This window comes from Microplitis demolitor, chromosome 5 (genome assembly GCF_026212275.2).
Source record: "Microplitis demolitor isolate Queensland-Clemson2020A chromosome 5, iyMicDemo2.1a, whole genome shotgun sequence".
NCBI lineage: Eukaryota > Metazoa > Arthropoda > Insecta > Hymenoptera > Braconidae > Microplitis > Microplitis demolitor.
Window position 1 is genome coordinate 23702356 of NC_068549.1, and position 22537 is coordinate 23724892.

General features: G+C 27.6%; 5 protein-coding genes across 7 annotated transcripts; 1 reads left to right on the plus strand and 4 right to left on the minus strand.

Moving 5' to 3' along the window:
- Window positions 1–83: 83 nt before the first annotated feature.
- LOC103570837 (poly(A)-specific ribonuclease PARN) lies at window positions 84–8200 on the minus strand. Of its 3 annotated transcripts, none has more exons than XM_053739201.1 (11): window positions 8002–8200; window positions 7688–7844; window positions 7346–7621; window positions 6994–7276; window positions 6565–6913; window positions 6422–6491; window positions 6258–6313; window positions 6097–6183; window positions 5775–6009; window positions 1153–1250; window positions 84–286 (listed from the first exon to the last, which is right to left on the minus strand). In XM_053739201.1, the coding sequence occupies exons 1-11, from the start codon at window positions 8018–8020 to the stop codon at window positions 207–209; spliced, it is 1710 nt and encodes a 569-aa protein (XP_053595176.1). In that variant the 5' UTR covers window positions 8021–8200; the 3' UTR covers window positions 84–206. The 3 variants fall into 3 exon arrangements, with proteins under 3 accessions (XP_053595176.1, XP_053595175.1, XP_053595177.1); XM_053739200.1 differs by having other exon boundaries at window positions 7688–7901; window positions 8002–8199; XM_053739202.1 differs by lacking the exons at window positions 84–286; window positions 1153–1250 and adding an exon at window positions 2821–3383 and having other exon boundaries at window positions 7688–7901; window positions 8002–8199.
- Window positions 8201–8421: 221 nt separating this feature from the next.
- On the minus strand, window positions 8422–9365 carry LOC103570716 (40S ribosomal protein S13). Its single transcript, XM_008548547.1, has 3 exons — window positions 9254–9365; window positions 8860–8987; window positions 8422–8776 (listed from the first exon to the last, which is right to left on the minus strand). Exons 1-3 carry the CDS (start codon window positions 9274–9276, stop codon window positions 8472–8474), a joined length of 456 nt encoding a protein of 151 aa, XP_008546769.1. The 5' UTR covers window positions 9277–9365; the 3' UTR covers window positions 8422–8471.
- Window positions 9366–9699: 334 nt separating this feature from the next.
- On the plus strand, window positions 9700–12460 carry LOC103570715 (protein shisa-5). Its single transcript, XM_008548546.3, has 5 exons — window positions 9700–9953; window positions 10217–10376; window positions 10462–10592; window positions 11400–11501; window positions 11622–12460. Exons 1-5 carry the CDS (start codon window positions 9896–9898, stop codon window positions 11714–11716), a joined length of 546 nt encoding a protein of 181 aa, XP_008546768.1. The 5' UTR covers window positions 9700–9895; the 3' UTR covers window positions 11717–12460.
- A 593-nt stretch (window positions 12461–13053) lies between these two features.
- LOC103570714 (guanine nucleotide exchange factor subunit Rich) lies at window positions 13054–19396 on the minus strand. Its single transcript, XM_053739344.1, has 9 exons — window positions 18523–19396; window positions 18132–18290; window positions 17944–18051; window positions 17020–17856; window positions 16748–16909; window positions 16477–16674; window positions 15836–16408; window positions 13671–15751; window positions 13054–13582 (listed from the first exon to the last, which is right to left on the minus strand). Exons 2-9 carry the CDS (start codon window positions 18264–18266, stop codon window positions 13078–13080), a joined length of 4599 nt encoding a protein of 1532 aa, XP_053595319.1. The 5' UTR covers window positions 18267–18290; window positions 18523–19396; the 3' UTR covers window positions 13054–13077.
- An 86-nt stretch (window positions 19397–19482) lies between these two features.
- Window positions 19483–22480, minus strand: LOC103570836 (putative uncharacterized protein DDB_G0282133). Its single transcript, XM_053739345.1, has 4 exons — window positions 22293–22480; window positions 21892–22231; window positions 19826–21816; window positions 19483–19745 (listed from the first exon to the last, which is right to left on the minus strand). Exons 1-4 carry the CDS (start codon window positions 22334–22336, stop codon window positions 19586–19588), a joined length of 2535 nt encoding a protein of 844 aa, XP_053595320.1. The 5' UTR covers window positions 22337–22480; the 3' UTR covers window positions 19483–19585.
- Between the last annotated feature and the right edge of the window lie 57 nt (window positions 22481–22537).

Here is a 22537-nt window from a genome sequence, read left to right on the forward strand (position 1 = left end):
AATAATTTTTCATTTCAAAGACAACAACTAAATTTTAATCAATAGGATTATTAAGGGATTACTATTATCTATTATGTTTATTTTATTTATTTTTTTTTTTCTGGTTTTTTTTTGTTTGTTTATTAACTATTCAAATAAAGTAATTTGAAATGAATTGTGTTCTTTGATAATTTATCTGAAAATACATAATTACGTATGTAAAATAATTATTTTGGTTTGCTGCCATTATCTTGTTTTTCTTCTTTTTTATCATTTCCAAATTCATTATTTCTTCGTTTTCGTTTACCTGCACAAAAAAAAACAATGAGCTAATATACATAACTCATATAATCACACTGAATTACCACCTTCACTTAAATAATAGTTAAGTTATAATTTGTTTGAAAGATAGTTCTCTAATTGTTACGTATAATTATTGTCGCTATTAGGTACAAGTAGAAAAAAAAAGAGAAACAGAAAAAAAATATTGTACAAATAGAAAACAAGACAAACATACAAATACAAATGCCCACTTAAATACTGTAGTAGCAATAAATTATATGGTTAAGTTGGAAAAGCTGTTCTGTATGCTATCACACAAAGTTGTTGTTGTTGTTGTTGTCGTCTGAGGATCTCTGTCTATCATGACTTTTAATCACTGCAATTAATCGCCGCCTCGCAAAAGTTAACGACAAGAATACTACAATCTCTAAGAAGTAGACACAGAAATATATATATATATATATACATTATAACATAGCCGTCGTCTTCTTAATTAACTTTACTCTTGTTCGCACTTAATTATCCTCTTAAAGCTAATCATTTTTTCTACTTAACAGTCAATGGCGTGTCCACAGACTCACATTCATACTCACACATAAAATAGTACAGAAATAGTATTTTACTATCAGTGGGGAAAAAAGCATAGCAAGCACGTGGCCCGTAAGAAAAATAACAAAATAGTAATAATGATAAAAATAAAAATAATGGCCATAAAATAAGTAAGATTTAATCTTCTGATAAAATTATTTTACACAACAATTTAATTTAATGGAAAAAAATAAATAAAGATAGCAGCAATAATTATAAACATAATTACGACAAATTTTTGTTTAATATCAGTATTTTTAAATATATTTAAGAATGATTTGAATATTTTAAGCAAGTTATTACCTGATACAAACTCCCAACCGTCATTGCCATCATTATTCTTAACTGCTGGCTGATTATCATCCCACTGGTTATTACTCAACGACCAATACTTGGAGCTTCTGTAAAACACAATATAGAAAAAAATACATATTTATATAATGAAATAATAATAATAATATAATAACAATAATAGTAATAATTTACTGGTAATAAAATATAAAATAGTAAATCATAAAACTGACATGAGGTGTTTACGGGTCAGTAATTTAACAAGTTGGCCCAACAACTGTGGACCATGTTATCCATTTAAAATAACACATAAAAATGATAGCGTGCTGCTCCGTCGTACTTGAATACCAACAGTCGTAGTCCTAACAGCCGTTGCAGCTACAGCCGCAGTTACATCCATACCAGTATTAAAGTTGAAAGTTTCATAGCCAATGCGAGATTTATTCAGGGCACCAGGGCCCTTGATATACGTATATTTTATATACGGAAATGTTGCTACAACATCAACTGCAACAGTACCAGTGCAAAACTCACCGCCCGGGATCCGCACGCATCTACTACGTACCACCACAATATATATTTATATATATATCGCTACAACAACTTGATTCAATCTTCATATCAGCTTACAGTCATTACAAGATCAATTTAATTTTCGTTTCTCAAATTCAAGTTTCCAAATTCAAGATCTTTCAAAATACAACATCCAAAATACCTGACATAGTAAGTACTGTATAACAAACAAGACTATTCAATAAATAAATACTGAATAATTATTAATTTTATTCTTTCCTAATATCAACAACAACAACAACAACAACAACAACAACAAAATATAAAATAAAAAACCTAGTTAATTTCTGTTGTTTCCTGTCGAGTTATTTACAGGAGGTTTTCATGTTTGCATGAAGCAAATACACGAGTGCGAAGGTGAACGGTAAATTAGCAAAATTTTTTTAAACACCTTTGATCGAGATGCGAAGCGAATAGAATAGGTGGAAACGACGAGAGATAAAGAGAAAATAAGCACCGGGTAGCCAGAAGCCATTGACTCTGTACCAGTCACTCCTCTCATATTCCTCTCCTATTATTTCTTATACTTATACTGTAATGAGTATTTCGGGAATTTTTTAATTTTTTTTTTAAATAAAATTTTCGAATAAATAACAGTATACATCCACTTGAAATTAATTTGTGTAGTTGTTTTTAACGAGTAGTCTCTTATTAAAGTTGCACTGATGGGAATGCAATTAATGTTATTGTCTTTGTAATAGTTGTCTACTAGAGTGTCTGAAAAGTGTATGGAGTGTCTGTCTAGGGTTACTTTTCGTTAACGAGCAAGTACGTGACAAGTACGTGGTGGTTTGTGTATTGCTTACCATCAGATAAAGGATCATGTACTCACTCTGATAAAATAAAAACAAAGTATTGAGAATTAAGAGTTAATGAGGCGCCTACGTGGTGTCTTGTATCTTGTAATTATATACAAATATAAATTTCTTTTTTATACTACAACTATATAGCTATATATAGTGATAATCCATTGTAATTTTCAAGTGTTGAATGTTTATCCTTGCCTTTGTATAATAATAAATCTTTTATCTTAATAATAATTACAATAATATCATTGATTGAATAAAGCTACTTAATTAAATAAACATAATAAAATATAAAAGTGCGTGAGTTTCAATTGATGATTGGTGATTTTTATAAATTTATAAAAAATATATAATACTACAATAACATTTTATCTCTCTTTTTTTGAGTATTCTCTATCTTTGTTTCTATTATTAATATCGTTTGATTGAGTTTCAACAATTAAGTAAAACTCAGCGTTGATTACGGAAGGGCGCCATAGTCGGTAAGTGTCTACCTGTGTTATATTATAAACAGGCAATCAACGGTAAAAAAATTAAAGATTAAAAAATATTAAATCGAGAAAGAGAAAGGGAAAAATATTAAAAGCGTGTAGAACTCATTACGCGCGATCCCGAGGGCGTAGCCGAGATGCGGGTTACAGCAGAAGCATCAGGATCAACATCACCGCTTTTCTTCTTTCTTTCTTTCTTTCTTTCTTTCTCTCTTTCTCTCTTTCTTTATATCCAAGTTGGCTCTTTATTATCCCCGTTTTATGCATCAAAGTCTTAGCCACCACACCACACCACACCACACCACACTACACCACACCTTTAGCATATGTCCCTTTTTATTGCCATCCTTAATAACTCTACAATCATTATTAGCTGTAAAATAAAAAAATATTAAATATATATATAAAACAAAAATAATAATTATTGTTATTATAGTAATTAATAAAGGTAAATTATTAATACAACACTTGCATTTGGAAGATACATTAAACAGTTTATCATTAGAGACTGTTTTATACTATACTATAATAAGAAATAATAAAAATTTAGCATAATAACGACATGAAATCGTATACGAATTAGCTTAAAGGTTCTATGTTGATTTTGATGTTGTTGATGTTGTTGTTGCTTGCGATAGTATTAGTGCTTGTATATATAACATGCATACATAAATGTAAGAGCGCCTCACACGTAAGATAACGTTTGGATAACGAGTCCGACTATGGGTTAGCACACGCAATAAAACTTAGACTACCAGTACTACGCGGTGTTAACGAGTTCGATAATACAACATCGAGTTTAAGAGTTTTTAACATAATCAAGTATTGAAATAGATTTAAATAAATAAATTTACTGTCTCAGCTTAACCTTAGCCGCCTCATTCTCTCATGAAAAAAAAAAAGAAAAAATCAAATTCTTTTTCCTTTTGTCTTTCATACCAATCAAAAAAATTTTAAAACAACAATTTAAATCTGACGATTTGAGTCAAAAAAATAAATAAAATAAATAACCCTCGTATCGTGTTTGTGTTGGTATAGTCGGCTTGAGCAAGTGATATATGCGCTCACAAACCGAGTCTCTAATACTTTTCTCTTGTTGTCCCAACGAGGAAAACGATCAAGTCCACTCGAGGTTCAACAAGATTCCATCGGATAATGTTCATTTTTTATTTTCTTTAACTTTTTATTCTTTAATTCAATACTTGTAAAAATAAATATAAATAAACATAATAAAAATAATTGTTCTTGCGATTATTATTATTTTTGTTATTATTTTAAAAGCTAATTAGAGTACTCTTGTAGTATTAACTTAAGTGTATGAATAATAGAGTAAGAGCAAAATGTGAATGCTCAGGTTTTAAAATCAAAACATTATTTCTTGGCCGTAGTAGTTTATGCAGGGGAAGGAAGGTGGGAGGGGGGGGGATGTGTCTAATCGTGTGTGATTCATGTATATGTATGTATATAGCAAAGGAAAAGTGTACATGCAAGACTCGTCTGCATTTACATTCCAGAGTGCAGCAAAGCTCTCGCCACGCCACGTTATCCGAGTTGCATGTTGCATTATTCTAATCAAACTCTAATACTTGGCGCACAGTGTTGATGTTGGTTTTATTCGCACGTGGGCAATGCGGCTCGTTTGTATCGTAATGAGCGCGATAATTAGGCGTACTTTTATTACGTCTCGACATGTTCTATAAAAGTTATTCCTCTCCTTCTTATTCATTTTCCCTTCCTCTTGTTATTTATTTTATTTATAAGATTAACCTCAAGACAACTCCAATCTAATAATAATTATAATAACCAAGATGTTATGATTAACATAATAAATAATTAAAAAAAAAACGAATATATATATATATATATATATATATATATATATATATATATATATATATATATATACATATATATATATAAATGAAAAGGTGTATAAATTAAATAAATTTATATCTGAAGAAAAGAGAAACGATGTAAAAAATAAAGTGTGTTTGTTTAATTGCATATGTATATGATGCTCGGTGTATATGTGTATGCATAAATGATTCAATTTGTATAAAATATAATGATCTAGATTTCAATGAAACATTTTGTTTCATAATAAAATCAAACTCGACTTTCAAACAAATAAATAAACAGTCCCATTGACAAACTCACGCGTATTTGTCCAGCAATGCTGTTATAAGCATTTTAAGAATCAGAAATAGAAACTTTTCGACTTGAAAGGAAATATAACAACAACAACAACAACAGCAACAACAACAACAACAACAACAACAACAACAACAATAATAATAACAACAATAATAATAATAACAACAATAATAATAATATCAATAAAAAATATATAAAAAAATAAAAAAAGATTAAAACTGCTCTGATGCAAAGATGTACGTCGCATTAAAAACACGTGTAACGAGCCACGCAATGGCCATTAATTCCGACTTGGAGTCAACAGCACTATGCAAATAGTTACTTGTACAGGAAACTCACAAGAAAATGTTAAAAATTACATACTGAGAATGTGAATAAGAAAAGAGAGCATTAAATTAATATTATCATTATCACGTTCTCCAAGTACACCAGATGATAACAACACACTCTCTCATCCACTAAATTTACATTAGCCTAACGAATGATTTAAATAACTTACTTATCATCTTATTATTATTATTATTATTATTATTATTATTATTATTATTGTTATTATTATTATCATTAATTTAAAATTATTAGTGAATTATTTTGATTATCATTAACTTACTCAGTCGGCGGTTGCTTTCGTTTACGATCTCCTTTTTCTCCTTTTTCTTCTTCTGCATTCTTTGGTGACGATGGCAAATCAAGTAGCTCTTGATGACGTGCATAAGTACTGATCTGAGCACTTCCCAAACGATTATTTTTTTTCTTTAATTTTTTAAGTAATATCGGGACTTTTTCACGACAATTTAATCCTGCATAGGCCGTTGTGTCTGTTAACCACGATATATAAGCACCTCCTAAAATAATCATCATTATTATTATTATTATTATTATTACTATTATTATTATTACTTAAATTAATTATAAATGTTAAATAAATTTACCGAATGGAGCAAAAAGTTGTTGCAAATTACTTGTTTTCCACTCTTTTGGAAAAATCACATGAAAGACATGGTTCCTGGTTGGTTGAGCTGTAAATAAAATTAATCGATAATAACAAAATAACAAGTATTGTTATAAATAAATGATTTGTACATATACTTACGGTCATTTCCAACAAGATTTATATAAGAAAAATCTTTTAATCTGAGCATTGTCAATCTACACGAAAAAGAAAGAAAAAAAAAAAAAAAAAAAAAAAAAGAAAAAAAAATTAAAGAATGACCGATCAATAAATATAATTAAAAATATATAAATGATAATCATCACTTGTTGATATAAGGTAACAATAAATCTGAACCAGGAAGCACCGTTGAAACTGGCGTTGGTTCTAATGATCCTAAAAATAAAATCATGCATTAATTAAATTTAAAGTTATTTAATTATACTTAGCGATGAGATATATTTTTTACCAAGATAATTAGCCATTGCAATAAAACAAAGTCCAGTAATATATGCATCAAAACCAGCTTCATGATATGTTTCACTATTGGTAGTATAACTAGTATTTTCTACAGGAATTATTTGAGGTAATGAAAATGGTGGTTTACTTATACTCTCCAGCATATAATTCAATACAGTTGAAGGAATATGATCTTTAAAATGAGGTGCCTGTGAGAGTACCTTAGTATCCATTAAATTGGGAAATAAATTGTGAATTAATAATTTAAATTCTTTGTAAGAATCAGGTAGTGGACCAAAAAATTGATGGACTATATGACAAAGATCTAAAAGCATATTGTGTCCAACTATCAATTTATTCTGAAAATAAATAATTATTTTTGGTTTTATTATTAAGCCAAATAAAATAATAACAGTAATAATAATAATAATAAATATACCGAATCAGCAATTTTTCTCAAAAGCAGACTTAGTCCAACAGCTTCTTGTAATTCATCTTTTTCTTTTTCACGTCTCTCATTTTCTTTTTTTTTCTCTTCGTCTTTACTACCCATTTTATATACAACCAAACCCTGTGTTGTACCATCAACTTTACCCTCAACTCTGATCTTATTAGGCCATCGAAGTCGTACTTCCTGATGTATAATTCTTCTAATATAAGCATTACATCTGTTTAGGGTTATTTCCTCCTCATAAGAATTTACAAAGTCTTGTATTTTTGTACTATTGACATTTAAAATTTAAAAATATATAAATTAAGTTTATTTATTGATGATAATAATAATAATTTACCAAATCTCCTCGATTTGAGGTTTGTCATCATCTGAAATAGGTATCAATTCTAAACCATCTTCTCTGGCTTTTTGTCTGTCACTCAATTTATTTTTCAATTTATCTTCATCACTTGTTGTCAAATAAGGTATACCCTCTCTAAATAATTTATTAAAATCAAATCCCTGAGATGCTAAAAATATAATTGATGATGCTTGACACATAAATCGAGAATCTGGTGCCAATCTATTTAATGGTCTTGGAAATACATAAAAGTTATAAGACCTTTGACTATACCTGTAATAATTTTATTTTTAATTAAGAAATAAATAAATTTTTAAAAAAATAATAATGTTTATTTACTTATTTGTCTGTGCATCAAATGTAAAAACTGAAAGACCAAATTGTACAAGCAAAAAATCCATTGAACCGGATTTCAATTTTTTATAATATTGTGATGGAGTATCAAATGGTTTTGCGTCAGGTCCTGAATTTAATCCTGTAAATTCTCCATCAATCGCTAAAAATGTTGCATCTTTCAGTACTAGATCAAGCTCACTTAAAACTTGTTGAAAATCTATATTTTAATTTTTTATAAAAATCATTTAAATAATTTAAAATTATGTGTGTATGTTTTTTTTTTTTAAGTAAATAATTAATTAATAAATAAAACTTACTTGTACGTGTTACTTCCATTGTATTATTGTATTAATAAATATTTCACAATAAAATAATTTTGAATTACAATAAAATTTAACAAATAAATAACATGAATTTACTGAAGCAGATAAAAAATAATCCAAAATATAAACTACAATGTGACTTGGGCTTCGGCATAGTTCGGCATTATTGATGTTGACAATTATTATTTTTATACATTTTATTAACATAAAATATATAAAGTGTACCCTCTGGTGTGGAAAAAATGTAGTAAATATTAATACTTACAGTGAAAGTAACTTACCAACATGTTATTTAAAATTTTTATTATTTGTCAATACTTGCTCTAAAATATATTTTCTATATTAATAATAAATATATCAGAAAAAAAGAAATAAAGGAATGATATTTGGTACATATAAATGAAAATCACCATATATTTATATATTTAAATGAAATATTTATTATTTTTGTTGTAAGTGGATATTTAAGCTACAAGAGCACTAGCTGTTGAACTTTCATATTTCCATGTTGGTGGAAGTGATCCCTTTGATTTATAATAACGGGCCAGTCTGTGGATACGTGATTCAACAAGAATTAAACGGAATTTGCTGTCTTTGTCCTTGCGATTACGCTCCAAATGTTTACGAATGGCAACAGCTTTTTTAATCAAATAGTAAAGATCCTCTGGTAGATCTGGAGCAAGTCCCATACTTTTAACAATTCGTAAAACTTTATTTCCAGTACGGAAACGAACTTGACCAACTCCATGAGAATCACGAAGAATAACACCTATAACACACAATAACATACAATAAATATTTTAAATATTTATTATTTAAATAAATATTAAATTCATGTTGTTTATTACATACCAATTTGTGATGGAGTATGACCTTTCTTGGCAAGCTTGAAAATTAAATCTTTGCAATCTTCAGGAGTAAGCTTTAACCATGTTGGTACACTTCGTCTGTAGGGTAGAGCTGACTGGGAGATACCCTTTCTATAGTCAATTATCAAATTATTATTATTATTATTATTATTATCATTATTATTATTTATTTTAAAAAATTAATAGATGCTCAAGTGACGTCACAAGAATCACAAGCACATGGTATTTGAGGTTAATTTTACAAATCATTTTGCCTCTCCTCAAATACACCATATAAATACATTATTTTTATAATAAATTATGAGGTTAAGACAAAATGAGCAATTCAAACTAATAAATAGTTCATTTAATTTTAATAAATTAATATATTTTCTTACCCTGGTGCGTGCATACGACCCATGATGATCGTCCAGCGATTTATCCAGTAAAAGAAAGAACCTTGGTGATGTTTGCTGTTTGCTGGTTTGGTTTTGGTAGTGTGGTGCTGATGGTATCGCGGAAACGAGCAACTAGAATTAAAAGATGGCACTGCTGGTATTCGATTGTCATTGGCCGGTTGGCAACAACTCAATTACCGCGTAGATATTTAAAATTACAAATGTATCATGTCACCAATTTTAAATTTTAAACATTTATTATTACAAAAATATAATTTATTGGAGAAAAATTAAAAAATTTCATATAATATCTAAAACTTAAAACTATTATTATTATTATTATTATTATCATCATCATTTTGTGCGTATGTGTGATGCTGTGTGATTGTGTATCTAATCCCCTCCTTTGACCTGTTTTTTTTTTTTTTTTTTTTTTCCACAGTAGTTTGTTGAGTGTTCTCGCAAATCAGAGAGCATCAGGGAGTTAGGGAGTAAATCGAGTAAACGAGAATGAGAGTAGTTGTGGTCAGTTGAAGGTGGTTTTTTTTAACGTATCGTGTCATATTATTATACAGTGTATATACTTATATATACTACCCATTATTCATTGTTTCCTAACAACTTTTGATTAAATCATAGACGATGACGTCGTTTGTAACATTTATTGTTCTCGTTGGTTTTAGTACATCCGTTGTTTATGGTAAATTATTATTATATTTTTGAATTTATTATAAACTATAACTAAAAATAATAAAATAATATCAGTAATTGTAATAATAATTTTATCCCTATATTGCAATACCCAATGACACGATGAATAATCATTAAACTTTATATTATTCATCAGATATCTCCTATTCTTATCATTTTTATCTATAATTTTAGCTGAGACAGAAATAATACGAAAAATAGTTTATTTAATATTAATAATGTAAAATGCGTAAATTAATATATTTATTACAGGAAGAATGGATTGTACATTCGGTACAAGTAATAATGCTTTTGACAAATTTGTCAATAGTTGTCCTCCTATATTAGGAGACCAATCCAAGGAATACTGTTGCTTGAGTACAAATACCGAATTTTATTGCTGTGACGCACAAGAATTTGCACTTAGAGCAGGGTAAGAACATTCATAATTATTTTATTAGTTATTCGTATCAAAATATATATACATGTATGATATTTTTTTTATTATCTATTTTCAGACTAGGAATAATTGTTCCTGCTATAATCGCTGTAATTGTTGTGGTGACGTTCTTTGTTTTGTGCATTTCATGTTTGTGCTGCAGTTGTTGTCCATGGTATAAAAGACGCCACCGTGGAACCGTCTATGGAAGTAAGTTTTTACTTTATTTATCATAAATTATTATTACATCTTCGCTATCTATTTTATTACTAAAACTATTGTTATCGTAGCTTTATTATGATTATTATTATTATTATTATTATTATTATTATTATTATTATTATTATTATTTTTAAAAAAATGTCAACAATACGCGATAAAATTGAATGGGTTGAAAATAAAATAGTAGACATATTAAAAGACTGATGAGTCATTTTTTTTCAGGATCCGGTTATGCTTAACTGCATCACGTTACCCAACGAGTATCATTCAAAGGATCATGTTCAATATTTTATACATTCCGAAACATTTATATTCAAATAATTACGTACTACATATAAAAACGTACATTATTAATTATCTAACATTCTTAAATATATATTTAATATTTCAAAAAACTTTTATAACCACCATTAGTTTGTAATGTTCACTAATGGTTCGATTACTTATATATAAATGCTTTTCTTAGCTATTTGTTATCGAATTTCTAATCGCTTCTTATACGATCAGTATTTTTTATATTATAGTATTAAGTATGTACTGGTTACCTACTTATTAAAAAAAAAAAATTTAATTTATAAGTTAACACAACATACATTCCATTTTTCTTATATATAAAATTGACAATAATAATAACAATTATTATACTTTTATACATATAATAAATATGTTCCATTTTCAACTTTAAATTTGTATGACATTTTTTATAAAAATAAATATAATTTACTGTGGAAAAAAAAAAAAAATAAAATATTGATTATTTAACGATAAAAAAGAAAATCCCCATTTCTGTTCCAGGAGTTCAACCAGGTGTGGTGGTAGTTCACCCGGGGAGTAATCCAATGCCAAACCAAACCATTCATACTATTTATCCTCCATACCCTGCTTCAAATCCTCAAGGTAATTTTTTTTTCTTTTTTTATTCTATCTAATTATTAACTAGATAGAATAAATATATAATAATAATAATAATAATAATATATTGATTTATTTTGTGATGTTTTGAAAATAAAAATGTAGTATCAGCATCGACATACCAAGGACAACCACCACCTTATACTGCCGAACCGTACGCCAAGCAAGCGCCATATAACCCAAATTATCAACATCAGTAATAAAACAACACTTATATATTTTATATGTAACACTCTGTTATATTAATCTTTACTTTTATTAATTTCACTCTGAATCGTTGCCCTATTATCTGATGGATAATTTTTATTATGGTGGTTATTAAACAGCGGAATACGTGTACAGTGATGATGATATAACAGGAAGCTGAGAACAATGTACTACTACTGCTGCTGTTGCTATTATAAATAATTATAATGATCTAGCTTTTTCTATTTAAACGAATTATAATTCTATAGAATTTAAAGATTTATTTTTTACATAAATTTGAGGTTTCAAAATATTATTTTTTATTAATTACATATAAAAATCAAATATATTAAACTGCTATCTTCCTCAGTGGGATAAATATTAATTAAGTTCTTGTTTCGTGTTGAAACTATTTTATATTGTTAGTTTTCATTTGCTTTTTTTACTGCCGTTGATCGACAGAAAACTTATCAAAAATATTTCTTTTTATTGTGTATGTATTTTTTTTTTGTTTTTTTTTTTTTTTTTTTTTTGCCATTCGAGCGATAAATAATATTTATAATAATGCTCAATTTTAAAAATTTTCTGTGTTATATATGAGATTACAATAATTATATTTTTCTAAAAATAACTCTCTGTAATATATCACTAAACAATTAAATTAATGTTATAATGGGATGAATCGAATGGAAAATAATTTTTTTTCAGATTAAAATGTGTGAAAATATCATTAAATATATTTTTAATTTTTATTTCAATATATATTTTCGTTCTTTTTCTCTCTTTGTCTGTTTTTCTCTTAATATAAATAATTTATATTTGTTAATTAATATTATTTTATCATTTGGTAAATCTAGTGAGTGAGCAATTTAAAATATTGACAACCGATTGCGATATAATTTTGCTTCGCTAATTAATAATTAATAGTATTGTTTGGATATTTACATTTAGATAAAATTCTAATAATTATTTATAATTTTACAAGACCCTGTTATATCTTTTAAATTCAATGATAAAAATTAAAAATAATAGTTAGCAAAAAATAATTATATCTCCGACAAACACGGAAATATTAAGACTAAAGGTCACCTTTTGAATCGCAAGCACATTGACATACATTACAATCATCCATCTTGCATTATTGCTATAATACAAAGTCAGGGACATTGGTACATAATATAATAATAATAATAATAATAATAATAATAACAGCAGTTTTTATTTGATTGTCTGTCGACTCATTCATGCTATTTGTTTTGAAATTTATGAATTTGCAGTAATATTGTTTAATTTATTAATTGAGCAATGCTAAGGTACTCATGATTATGGTAAAGTAAAAAATAAAATAAAACCCTGTTTGATAATAATAATTATTTTAAGAGATTACACAAGTTGCCTGTTGCTGAGAATCATTATCAATATTTCCATAGTTACTACCAACACGATTTGTTGTCTCTTTGCTTGTACCCGAAAACACTTTATTATCTAAAAATTTTTTTTCTTCTGCCACAGTTATTGTTGGTGATGTTGTTGTAGTTATTGTTGCGGTTGTTGTTGTTGTTGTTGCTGCTGCTGTTGCATCAATAGTAAAAGCAACAGTAGCTGTAGAAACATGACTTACTGACGAATGTCTTGAACGTGAAATATTAGCACGTTGATTGCTTCCAAATGAAAGGGTAGGACTCGATGATCGACTCTCAACAATATCTTGTTCTGTCTGATGTCGTACATGTTGTTCTTGCTGTTGAATTAATTGTTGTTGCAGTTGTTGTTGTTGTTGTTGTTGCTGCTGCTGCTGCTGTTGCTGTTTTACAACAATTAATCGATTGAGCAATGAGGTTTGGCTTTGAATTCCAGATACAAATGCTCTGTATCCAAGACTTAAAAAAAATAATATATAATAATAAGATAGTTATGATTTATATTAATTGTAAATAAATAAAATTAAAAAAAAAAAAAAAAAATTACCATTCAGATTGTGACCATTTTGTTAGAGTAAGAATTCCATCGCGAAGATTTATTATTGAATCTAATGTTTGCATAGGAGCATGAGCTGCTCGTATAGTTCTTGCCATTGCTGAAGCATCTTTTAGCATAGTTGTTAATACAGCTGCCCATCCAACACAACCGGCTTCCAAAAATAATTGAAGAAGATATCTAACTTGAATTTGAGCTCGACTTGTAGGACCACATAGTGACGTCGAATTAATTATTTCTGTTGGTTCGATTGTATCATTAGAAACCCAACAAGTTCCAACAATTGAATCAACATCATCACGCCATATAGTACTGGTATCACTTAGTACACTTGTAGTATCATGATGTATTCTAGGTGTTAATTTTGTTTCAACAATAGGAAACTGTGTTTCAAGTGTTGTTGCTGATACTGACGACATTAAACCTCCATAAAGTGGCCTAACACTTGGTAAACTAGTATAACCACTATCTGCAGGTAAATCTGTTGTTGTTGTTGCTGCTGCTGGTATTATATTATTATTATTGGTATTTATATTATTTGTAAATGTTGTAGTTGTTTGTGTATCATTTTCAGTATATTCAATGGATCGTGATCTAGTAAACATAGTTTGACTAGGTCTTCGTAGTTTTTCAATATTTGATAATGATAAAGTAGGATAAGGAAAAGAAAAATCTTCATGAACAGCTTTAAGAGCAACAACAAAATCATCAATTTTAGCAGCTCTTTCACGTTCTCTGGCTAACCAAGTAACTAAATGAAAATCTAAACGTGCAGCAAAATGTCCTAAATCAGCAAGTCTACGTGCTGAAAGTAACCGTCTTGCGTGTCTCTGTAATATAACATCAATAAAAAATTCTTCAGCAGATGATTCTTTATTGTTATTATTATTATTATTATTATTATTATTATTATTATTAATAAGATTATTAATATTTTTTTCAGTTTTAATATTTGGTACAGATTTTTTACGTCGTAATACTGCATTACGTGTTTTTTCCAGCATTGATGAAGGTGGAGGTGGTGGTGGTGGATGATCTTTATTTATTATATCGTTATTATATTGTAATTTAGGATTAACTGTTGTACTGTAACTACGACTACGAGATACTTGCATTGTTCCAAGAACTAATGAAAGATCTTCTTCATGTGGTGATACTGATGGGGTCGGAGGTGGACCTGATGATAATTTACTGGCAGTACCGCCCCATGAAGTTCGAGGTGATTCAACATCATTTGGATCAATTGCACGAAGAAAACGTACCAAGTCACGCGATAATTCCCATCTTCCTTGTTCTAATGCCGCATCAAGTAATAATGTTGCATGTTGTCTACTTACTGATGATGGTTCTAAATTTTGAAGAATAATTAAATAACTAGCAGCAGTATCTAATTGTTGTCGTTGTAAACAATCTTGTAATAATTTTTTAGGTGAACCAGCAACTGAAAATAAATAAGGCCACAGTGCTATTTCTGTTTTACGTGCACATTGTACAACTGCTCTTGCCCATACACCAGGAAATTCACGTATAAATTCAACAACACTTGGTAATTGAGCATCTGGTAATGGTTCTTTACTTGTTGCTTCTTCTTCAAGTACCTCATGAAGTAATAATTCTAATGAATGTGAAAAATATGGTAATGATACACATGATCTAGCTATTTCCCATGCATGATAACCAAGATTACGATGAATAAGCTGTCGAAGTATTTTATGAAGATAAACTTGACTTGTTAATTCAAGTAAACTAAAAGGTAATGAAAATGGTGAATTGCTGTCTGATGTATATAAAACAGTATCATTTTCAGCACCAAGAATAATAGCATCTTCAAAAAGTATTGCCAGTGGATAAATTTTTAAATCAAATGGCAACATTATTCTTTTACTCATAAATGTATGAGCATTGTCCTGATGATTACGAGGAAATAATGGTAACCAAACTCTCATTCCATGGGCACCACAAAATAACCACAATGCTTCTGTAAGATGTGGTTTATCTCTTATTGATTGCCAAGGTACCCAAAAATTTTCAACACAAGAAGCCAAAACATTTGGAGATCCACATGTAAATAACTATAATTTTATTAATAATAATATAATAAATATATAAATAATTAAATATTTAAAAAATAAATAAATAAATAATGAAATTCTTACAACTTGAGTATTATCATCGGTACAATATTCACGTTGTACCATTAAAAGTTTTCCAGACACATTTAAAATTAAACTTTCAGGATGTGGATGACTACCAGCTGTTTCTGCTCGTATTGTAGTTAATGTTGCACTAACAACACAAGCTGGATGTACACATAGTCCACTAATATCAACAATTTGGGTTCTTGTTAATTCAATACTTCCTATACCTTCAATACCTTCAAGTGTCATATCAAATATACTGACTTGAGCATTTGCACAAAATGTAACAAGTTTATCTTTCATTGTATTAACGAGTAATACTTGTGACGGCATTCTGATACTTTTAACATAATTATTATCCAATCTTGTGTCTCGTGGATAAATTCTTATTTCATCTTTATCTTCAATAATAGAATAACTACTGGCAATCATAAATCCTCGATGCCATAAAATACCACCCGTAACTATAAAATCTTTTTCTTGATTTTCATTACCAAAAAGTTTCCATTTACGTGATGATAAAGAATAATGTGCTAATCCTGTTCGACCAGCAACAGCAATATTTTGTCCTTCATTGTCTATTGCTGTATACTGTAATTTTTTTTTTAATTTATCTATTATTAAATAAAATTATCGAAGAAGAAAAAAAAAAAACTTACTCGAATTGGCCAATTTGAACCACTATATACACTTGGTATTGGAACTACTAACCACTGTTTCGATCCGGCTAATGTTTGACAAGTTGTATCATTTGAAATATCATTTCCTAAATGAAAACTTGGTGTATTTGTTGCTACACCACCTAAATTGAGATATAAACGATCTTCACCTTGGAGATATAAATGCCCATGATGTCCCTTAATTAATTAAATAATTTTTTATAATAATCATAATAATAATAATAATAATAATAATTAATGATAATCTTACCATGCATGGATTCACTGTCAGGGGACTTTTTACAAAATCTAATTGAATTAATGAACATTTTTGATTATCTGAGAGTTGATTTACATTATTTTCTTGTTTTATTGACAAACAATTTGGATATTCTCTGAGCATCCATAATTGATAACCTTCAGCTGACCATTCCTATATAATTATTTATTAATTATTTTAAAATTTGATATTAAATATAATAGTAATAATAATAATAATAGTAATAATAATAATAATAATAATAATAATAATAATGATAATACCATCGTATGAATACAAAGAGGATTATCACGAGTAAGATCAACATGTAAACCATAATCCCATTTTAATGTACAGAGTAAAAGTGCTCCAAATGTACTCCAAATAGCTAAACCTCCGGTATCCCAAGCTAAAGCAATAGCACAGCTATCAGGTGTCCATCTGAGACATGTTACACTACCAGGTTTACCTGGATAATCTTTTGAGGATAAACAAAGTGTATGAGATACTTCAAGACTACCAGTTGTCTCATCAACATAATAAACAACTCCATGTGAATTTTTACATCCAAATGCAATCAATCGATATTTATGATTAACAGCAGCACACGTTGCATCATCTAAATCTTTAGCCCATATACCTTGTACTTGATTTGGATCAAATTTTAATGACTGAGCAGTTAAAAATGCCGCTTTACCATTACTGAGAACAATTGCAAAACCTCCAACTAATGGAGAATATTCAATATCAGTTACATAAATATTATTATCAGTTATTGGCACAGCAACTGTTGATATTTGTTGATCGACACTAAATGGAATTCTTTTAAGATCTAATGAGTAATCACGATTAGTAGAACCTTCCCATCGTTGTCTTATAATAATACTTGTTTTAGTTGCAACCATAAGTTCATCTCTTATACATACTAATGAACTTATTCCACCGTCAATCCATACTGGTATAACAAATGTCAATACAAAAGATGGAATAACTTCTTTTATAAAAAGTTCAGCACTATCACGACGTAAACTTGATACTGGTGAATCCTTTTGTTCATAAAGACCATGATTATCACCTCCACTGTCAGATAATCGATAAAACAATAAATAACTATCACAAGTCTGTAATTCACAAACAAATATAAATAATAATAAATATAACCAAGTTGTTGTTGTTGTTGTTATTATTATTGTTATTACTAAACTTACTGCAATTGTTAACATACTGGAATCGGGTTTCCACTGTACCAATAAATTTTCACCATATTTTTCAATTGAATCTTTGGTACGTCTATTAAAAACAATTGGAACGCAAGGCTAAATAAATTTAAATAAAAAATACTTATTATTCAAATATCAACAAATCTATATATATTAATAATCATTTGAGGACTTACTTTGCAATACCAAATTGACAGTGTATCCCTTGTTAAAATAGCAAATAATATTTTATCTCTATTACATACAATTGCATTTATTTCATCAGGCTCTGATGGATTTAAAACCCTTGGCCAACCAATTGGGAAGAACATGATTTATAATTTATTTTTTTACACCTTTCACCAATATTCAATCACATAATCATTATTATTATTATTATTATTATTATTATTATTATTATTATTATTATTATTATTATTATTATTATTATTATTATTATTATTATTGTATTTATATTATTTTTTTATAAAAAATAATAAAAAAAGAATGTTGCTGTAATGTTGTAGAGATAAAAAATTTTCATCATCATTTATATATGTTATAATAAATATGGTGATGATGGTATACCTCCTCATATGAAGTTAATTGTTAATTGATGGTGTAGATGTAGACCACAGACCAGTTTATATAAACTGTTGGAATATATGGTATATATTGTTATATTCACCAGCTGTATTACTTGCCTACTTAGTTTAGACCAGTTTAGACGATTTAGACCAACCAACCCAACCAATTACCCACTGCCACCTACACCTGCTATAACTATTTTTTAAATTTTATATTATGTATCTAAATATTACAAAACTATATCTCACATGCCGCACACCATAATTTATAATTTAAATAAATATCTAGGTACACAGTTACACATATGACAGCAAGGTACAAAAAAAAAATATTATGACAACTAACCAACCAATGTTACCAATGCTACGTCTATTATGAGAAAAAATAGTAGCGGTTGTTTACTAGTGTCAAGAAAATATTTTATTAAACGATTATAATATAATTTAAAGTTTTTTTATAAAAATTACAACTATGAAAATTCGTAGCTATAATTTCATAAAAAATAAAATAAAAACATTTAATTATTAAAATTTTTACGGTTTAAAAAATATTATAATAATAAAAATTACAAGATGGCAGGACAGTCGTTTTATCTCGCAAGTATTTGTTACGTAGACGTTTTGAATATATAAAACAAGTAATGTGGCGATTGACAAGTAGGGCCACAGTGGTGAATGATGTGTTTACATGTCTCTTAAGAAGGGAAAGTAGGTGTTGAGATCAGGCGTCTCAACAATCTAACATACGTGTTTACTCTGCCGATTGTTTCACAACAAAAATTGAGTCGGTTTAACTGTGGTCCTCTATTTTTGTTATTTTTTTAGATGCCAGCTGTTATTAAAATAACTGACAATTTAATTTATTTAAAAAGTGAGTTCTGTGCTAACTAGATTTTCTCTGACTTCTCATATATAATATTGTAATGAGATAATTACTAATGACGACGTATAATAATAATAATATTTTTATATTAAATATTTATTAAATCATCATCCAAACACACTAATACAAATACTTATTAATAATATATGTATATCAAATAAAAATATATTTTAATATTTTATTAATCATTAAGTAATGAAACATTAGGTAATGAAACAATACCAGCTTGCATAAAAGATATTGATGCACCGGCAACGTAAGCAAAAACAATAGCTATTCCATCTCCATCCTGATAAAGTCTATTAAGTTCAATTGGTTGTATAAAATGATTATTTTCTTGGCTATAAATAAAATAAATAAATTAAAATTATTAGGTACAATAGTGCCTAAATAAATATTAAAAATAAAAATAATAACATACCCAGTTATTACTAAATGAAACATTGCAGGACCAGGACTTGCTTTTCTATAAAGTTGAGTATTTGAGTAAACTTTGTATGATATTTTATAATGGCCTTTTTTTTTTCTTACTATTTTTTCTTGAGCTGGCTTTATTATTTTCAATCTATCATAAATTTGTTTTAAATTTGATGAATATTTAGCACCAACAAGTGGTTGTATAGTTTGATTAACAATTTCAACTTCACTGCAGTCTATTTTATCATTATCATCTTCAATAGTTATTGTTTTTGCTTCTTTCCATTTTTTCTTTAACTCTGACCATGAATTAGCCGGAATTTTATCAAACGATGATTTAAATTCAAAATCATTATCATTATTGTGATTATTATTATTATTATTATTATTATTATTATTATTATTATTATTATTATTATTATTATTATTATTATTATTATTATTAGTAGTAGTAGTAGTAGTAGTAGTATTATTATCACTATTTTTTATTTTTACTTTATTACTATTATAATAAATCGGCATATTAGATCTTTGATGATAATTAAAAGCTCCTGAAGGATGAAAAAAACGTGAATTGTGTTGACCAAAAAATTGTTCCATGTTGTATATTGTTGATTGCTGATAAATATTCGTTATATTTTGTGTTATTGATGCACGTAATGCGTATGTTGCCATAGCAATATTTTTAAAAAAATTAACATGTAATGATGACCATCGATTCGATGATATTATATTTTGTTGGTGATTTGAATTTATTGAATAATCTGTAATATCTCTATGATGAGTGAAATTATTTAACGTTTTATCATTATAAGTATTTGTATTATTATTAGATCCGCCAAGTTTACTTTGATTGTGTGAATGTCGATTATTATTTCTCCAGCAACGATTTAATTCTAATGAAGTGGTTGGAGGTTTTGATTTGTTATAACTATTTATTGGAGTAATAGAATTACATGATTGATTTTTATTATTATTATCTTCTGAATTTAAGCTATCATAAGTATGTACAGCTTTTACTGGTTTTATATTATGAGGAATGTATTTACGATCAGTTATCACTAGAATCGAATCTTTAGAAGCTAAATTAGGAAAGCTATTCAACATTTCCATTCTTGTCAGAGTTCTTGGTATTTCTTCAATCTCATCATCTGACGATTCAATCATTTTTTTTTTTAATTTTTTAACTGGTACAACCGATGATTCTGGCAGTGATGATTGAAACGTACAAGATGCTGTTGGTAATGATGATACTAATAAATCAATATTATCAATTTTTCTTTTATCAGCTAAAACTAGTTGATTATTTTTATCATTATCACTATTTAACTCCTTATCAGGTGTTTTAATCTGAACCGATAAATCAGTATTTGAATTAGAGAAAGACGATGTTAATGGTAATGAAGAAGAAGAAGAAGAAGAAATAAATACTTTATCTGTTCGTTTTGGTAAAAGTTTAACATTACGTTGTATACGAATACCAATAGATGAAACAGATTCTTTATTTGTATTTTTCTTAACTGTAGTTGCAACTAATTTAACTGGATCTACCATTGTTTCAACTGAAACAATATTTAATCGACGTTTACTTTTGTCTTTAATATCATTATCAATTTTATTTACAACACTTTCATCACATTCAACTTTTAACCTCTGTTCCTGAATTTCAATTTTTTCAATAATACTATTTATAACAAATTTAGCATCTTTATTTAGATTTTTATTTATTCTATCATTTAATGAAACACCGGTCATCCATTGACAACCTTCAGGATCAATGATAACTTTTTTTTTTGGCACATTTGTACACTCATCTAATTTTTCATTTATTGAATTTTGATAATAAAATCTTTTCAAACGATATCCTAATTTTGCTAATTGACTATATACTCTATATTCCTCTAATGTACAGTCTGAATTTGGTGAATTAATAAGTAATTCATAAGCTTGTTGTATTGATATTGAGACATCATTGTAAATTAAATCCAAACAATTCTATTTAAATTAATATATTATTTATTATTATTATTATTATTATTTGAATAAAGTAAAATAATAGTTATACATTACCAATTCTAATTGTAATAAAGCTTCTTCAGGATTTAAATATAAAGTACCACGAAGATCACATCCGTAATTATTCCAATCAATACCAGATCTTTTAATTACTTTAACACGTTTTTCTTGAGGCAACCATTCTCCGACCGCTAATTTTGACAATTTTTTAACTCGTTCAATTTTTATTAAATCCCTTTGTGCTTCCAAACATGCATTTATTTGTCGATTTTGAAGCCATGACCCATTTGGTTTAAATAATTTAACTCCAGTTTTAGGTAATACCTTGGATACTTGTTCGAATTCATTTGAAACTCGTGCTCTCAAACTATTTGATTCCAATAGTTCCTTTGCTCTATAATCATTTAAATATCAGTAAAAATATATTTAATCTTTAAATAAATATACAAACTTACGTTAAATGTTTTATAAATGATTTTTCATGCTCCTCCTCGTTCATTGTTGTTTTATATTTTATATACAATTATTATTATTATTATTATTATTAATCAATAATAAATTTAACTATATTAGTTTTTTTTTTTAAGTTTTAGAATCTAATTGCAGGATTCAGAGGTAAAATATATTTATATATCCATATTACTGTATTTTATTTAAAAAAAAAAAAAAATAAAAATGTGGTTATAAACAAATGCAGTGT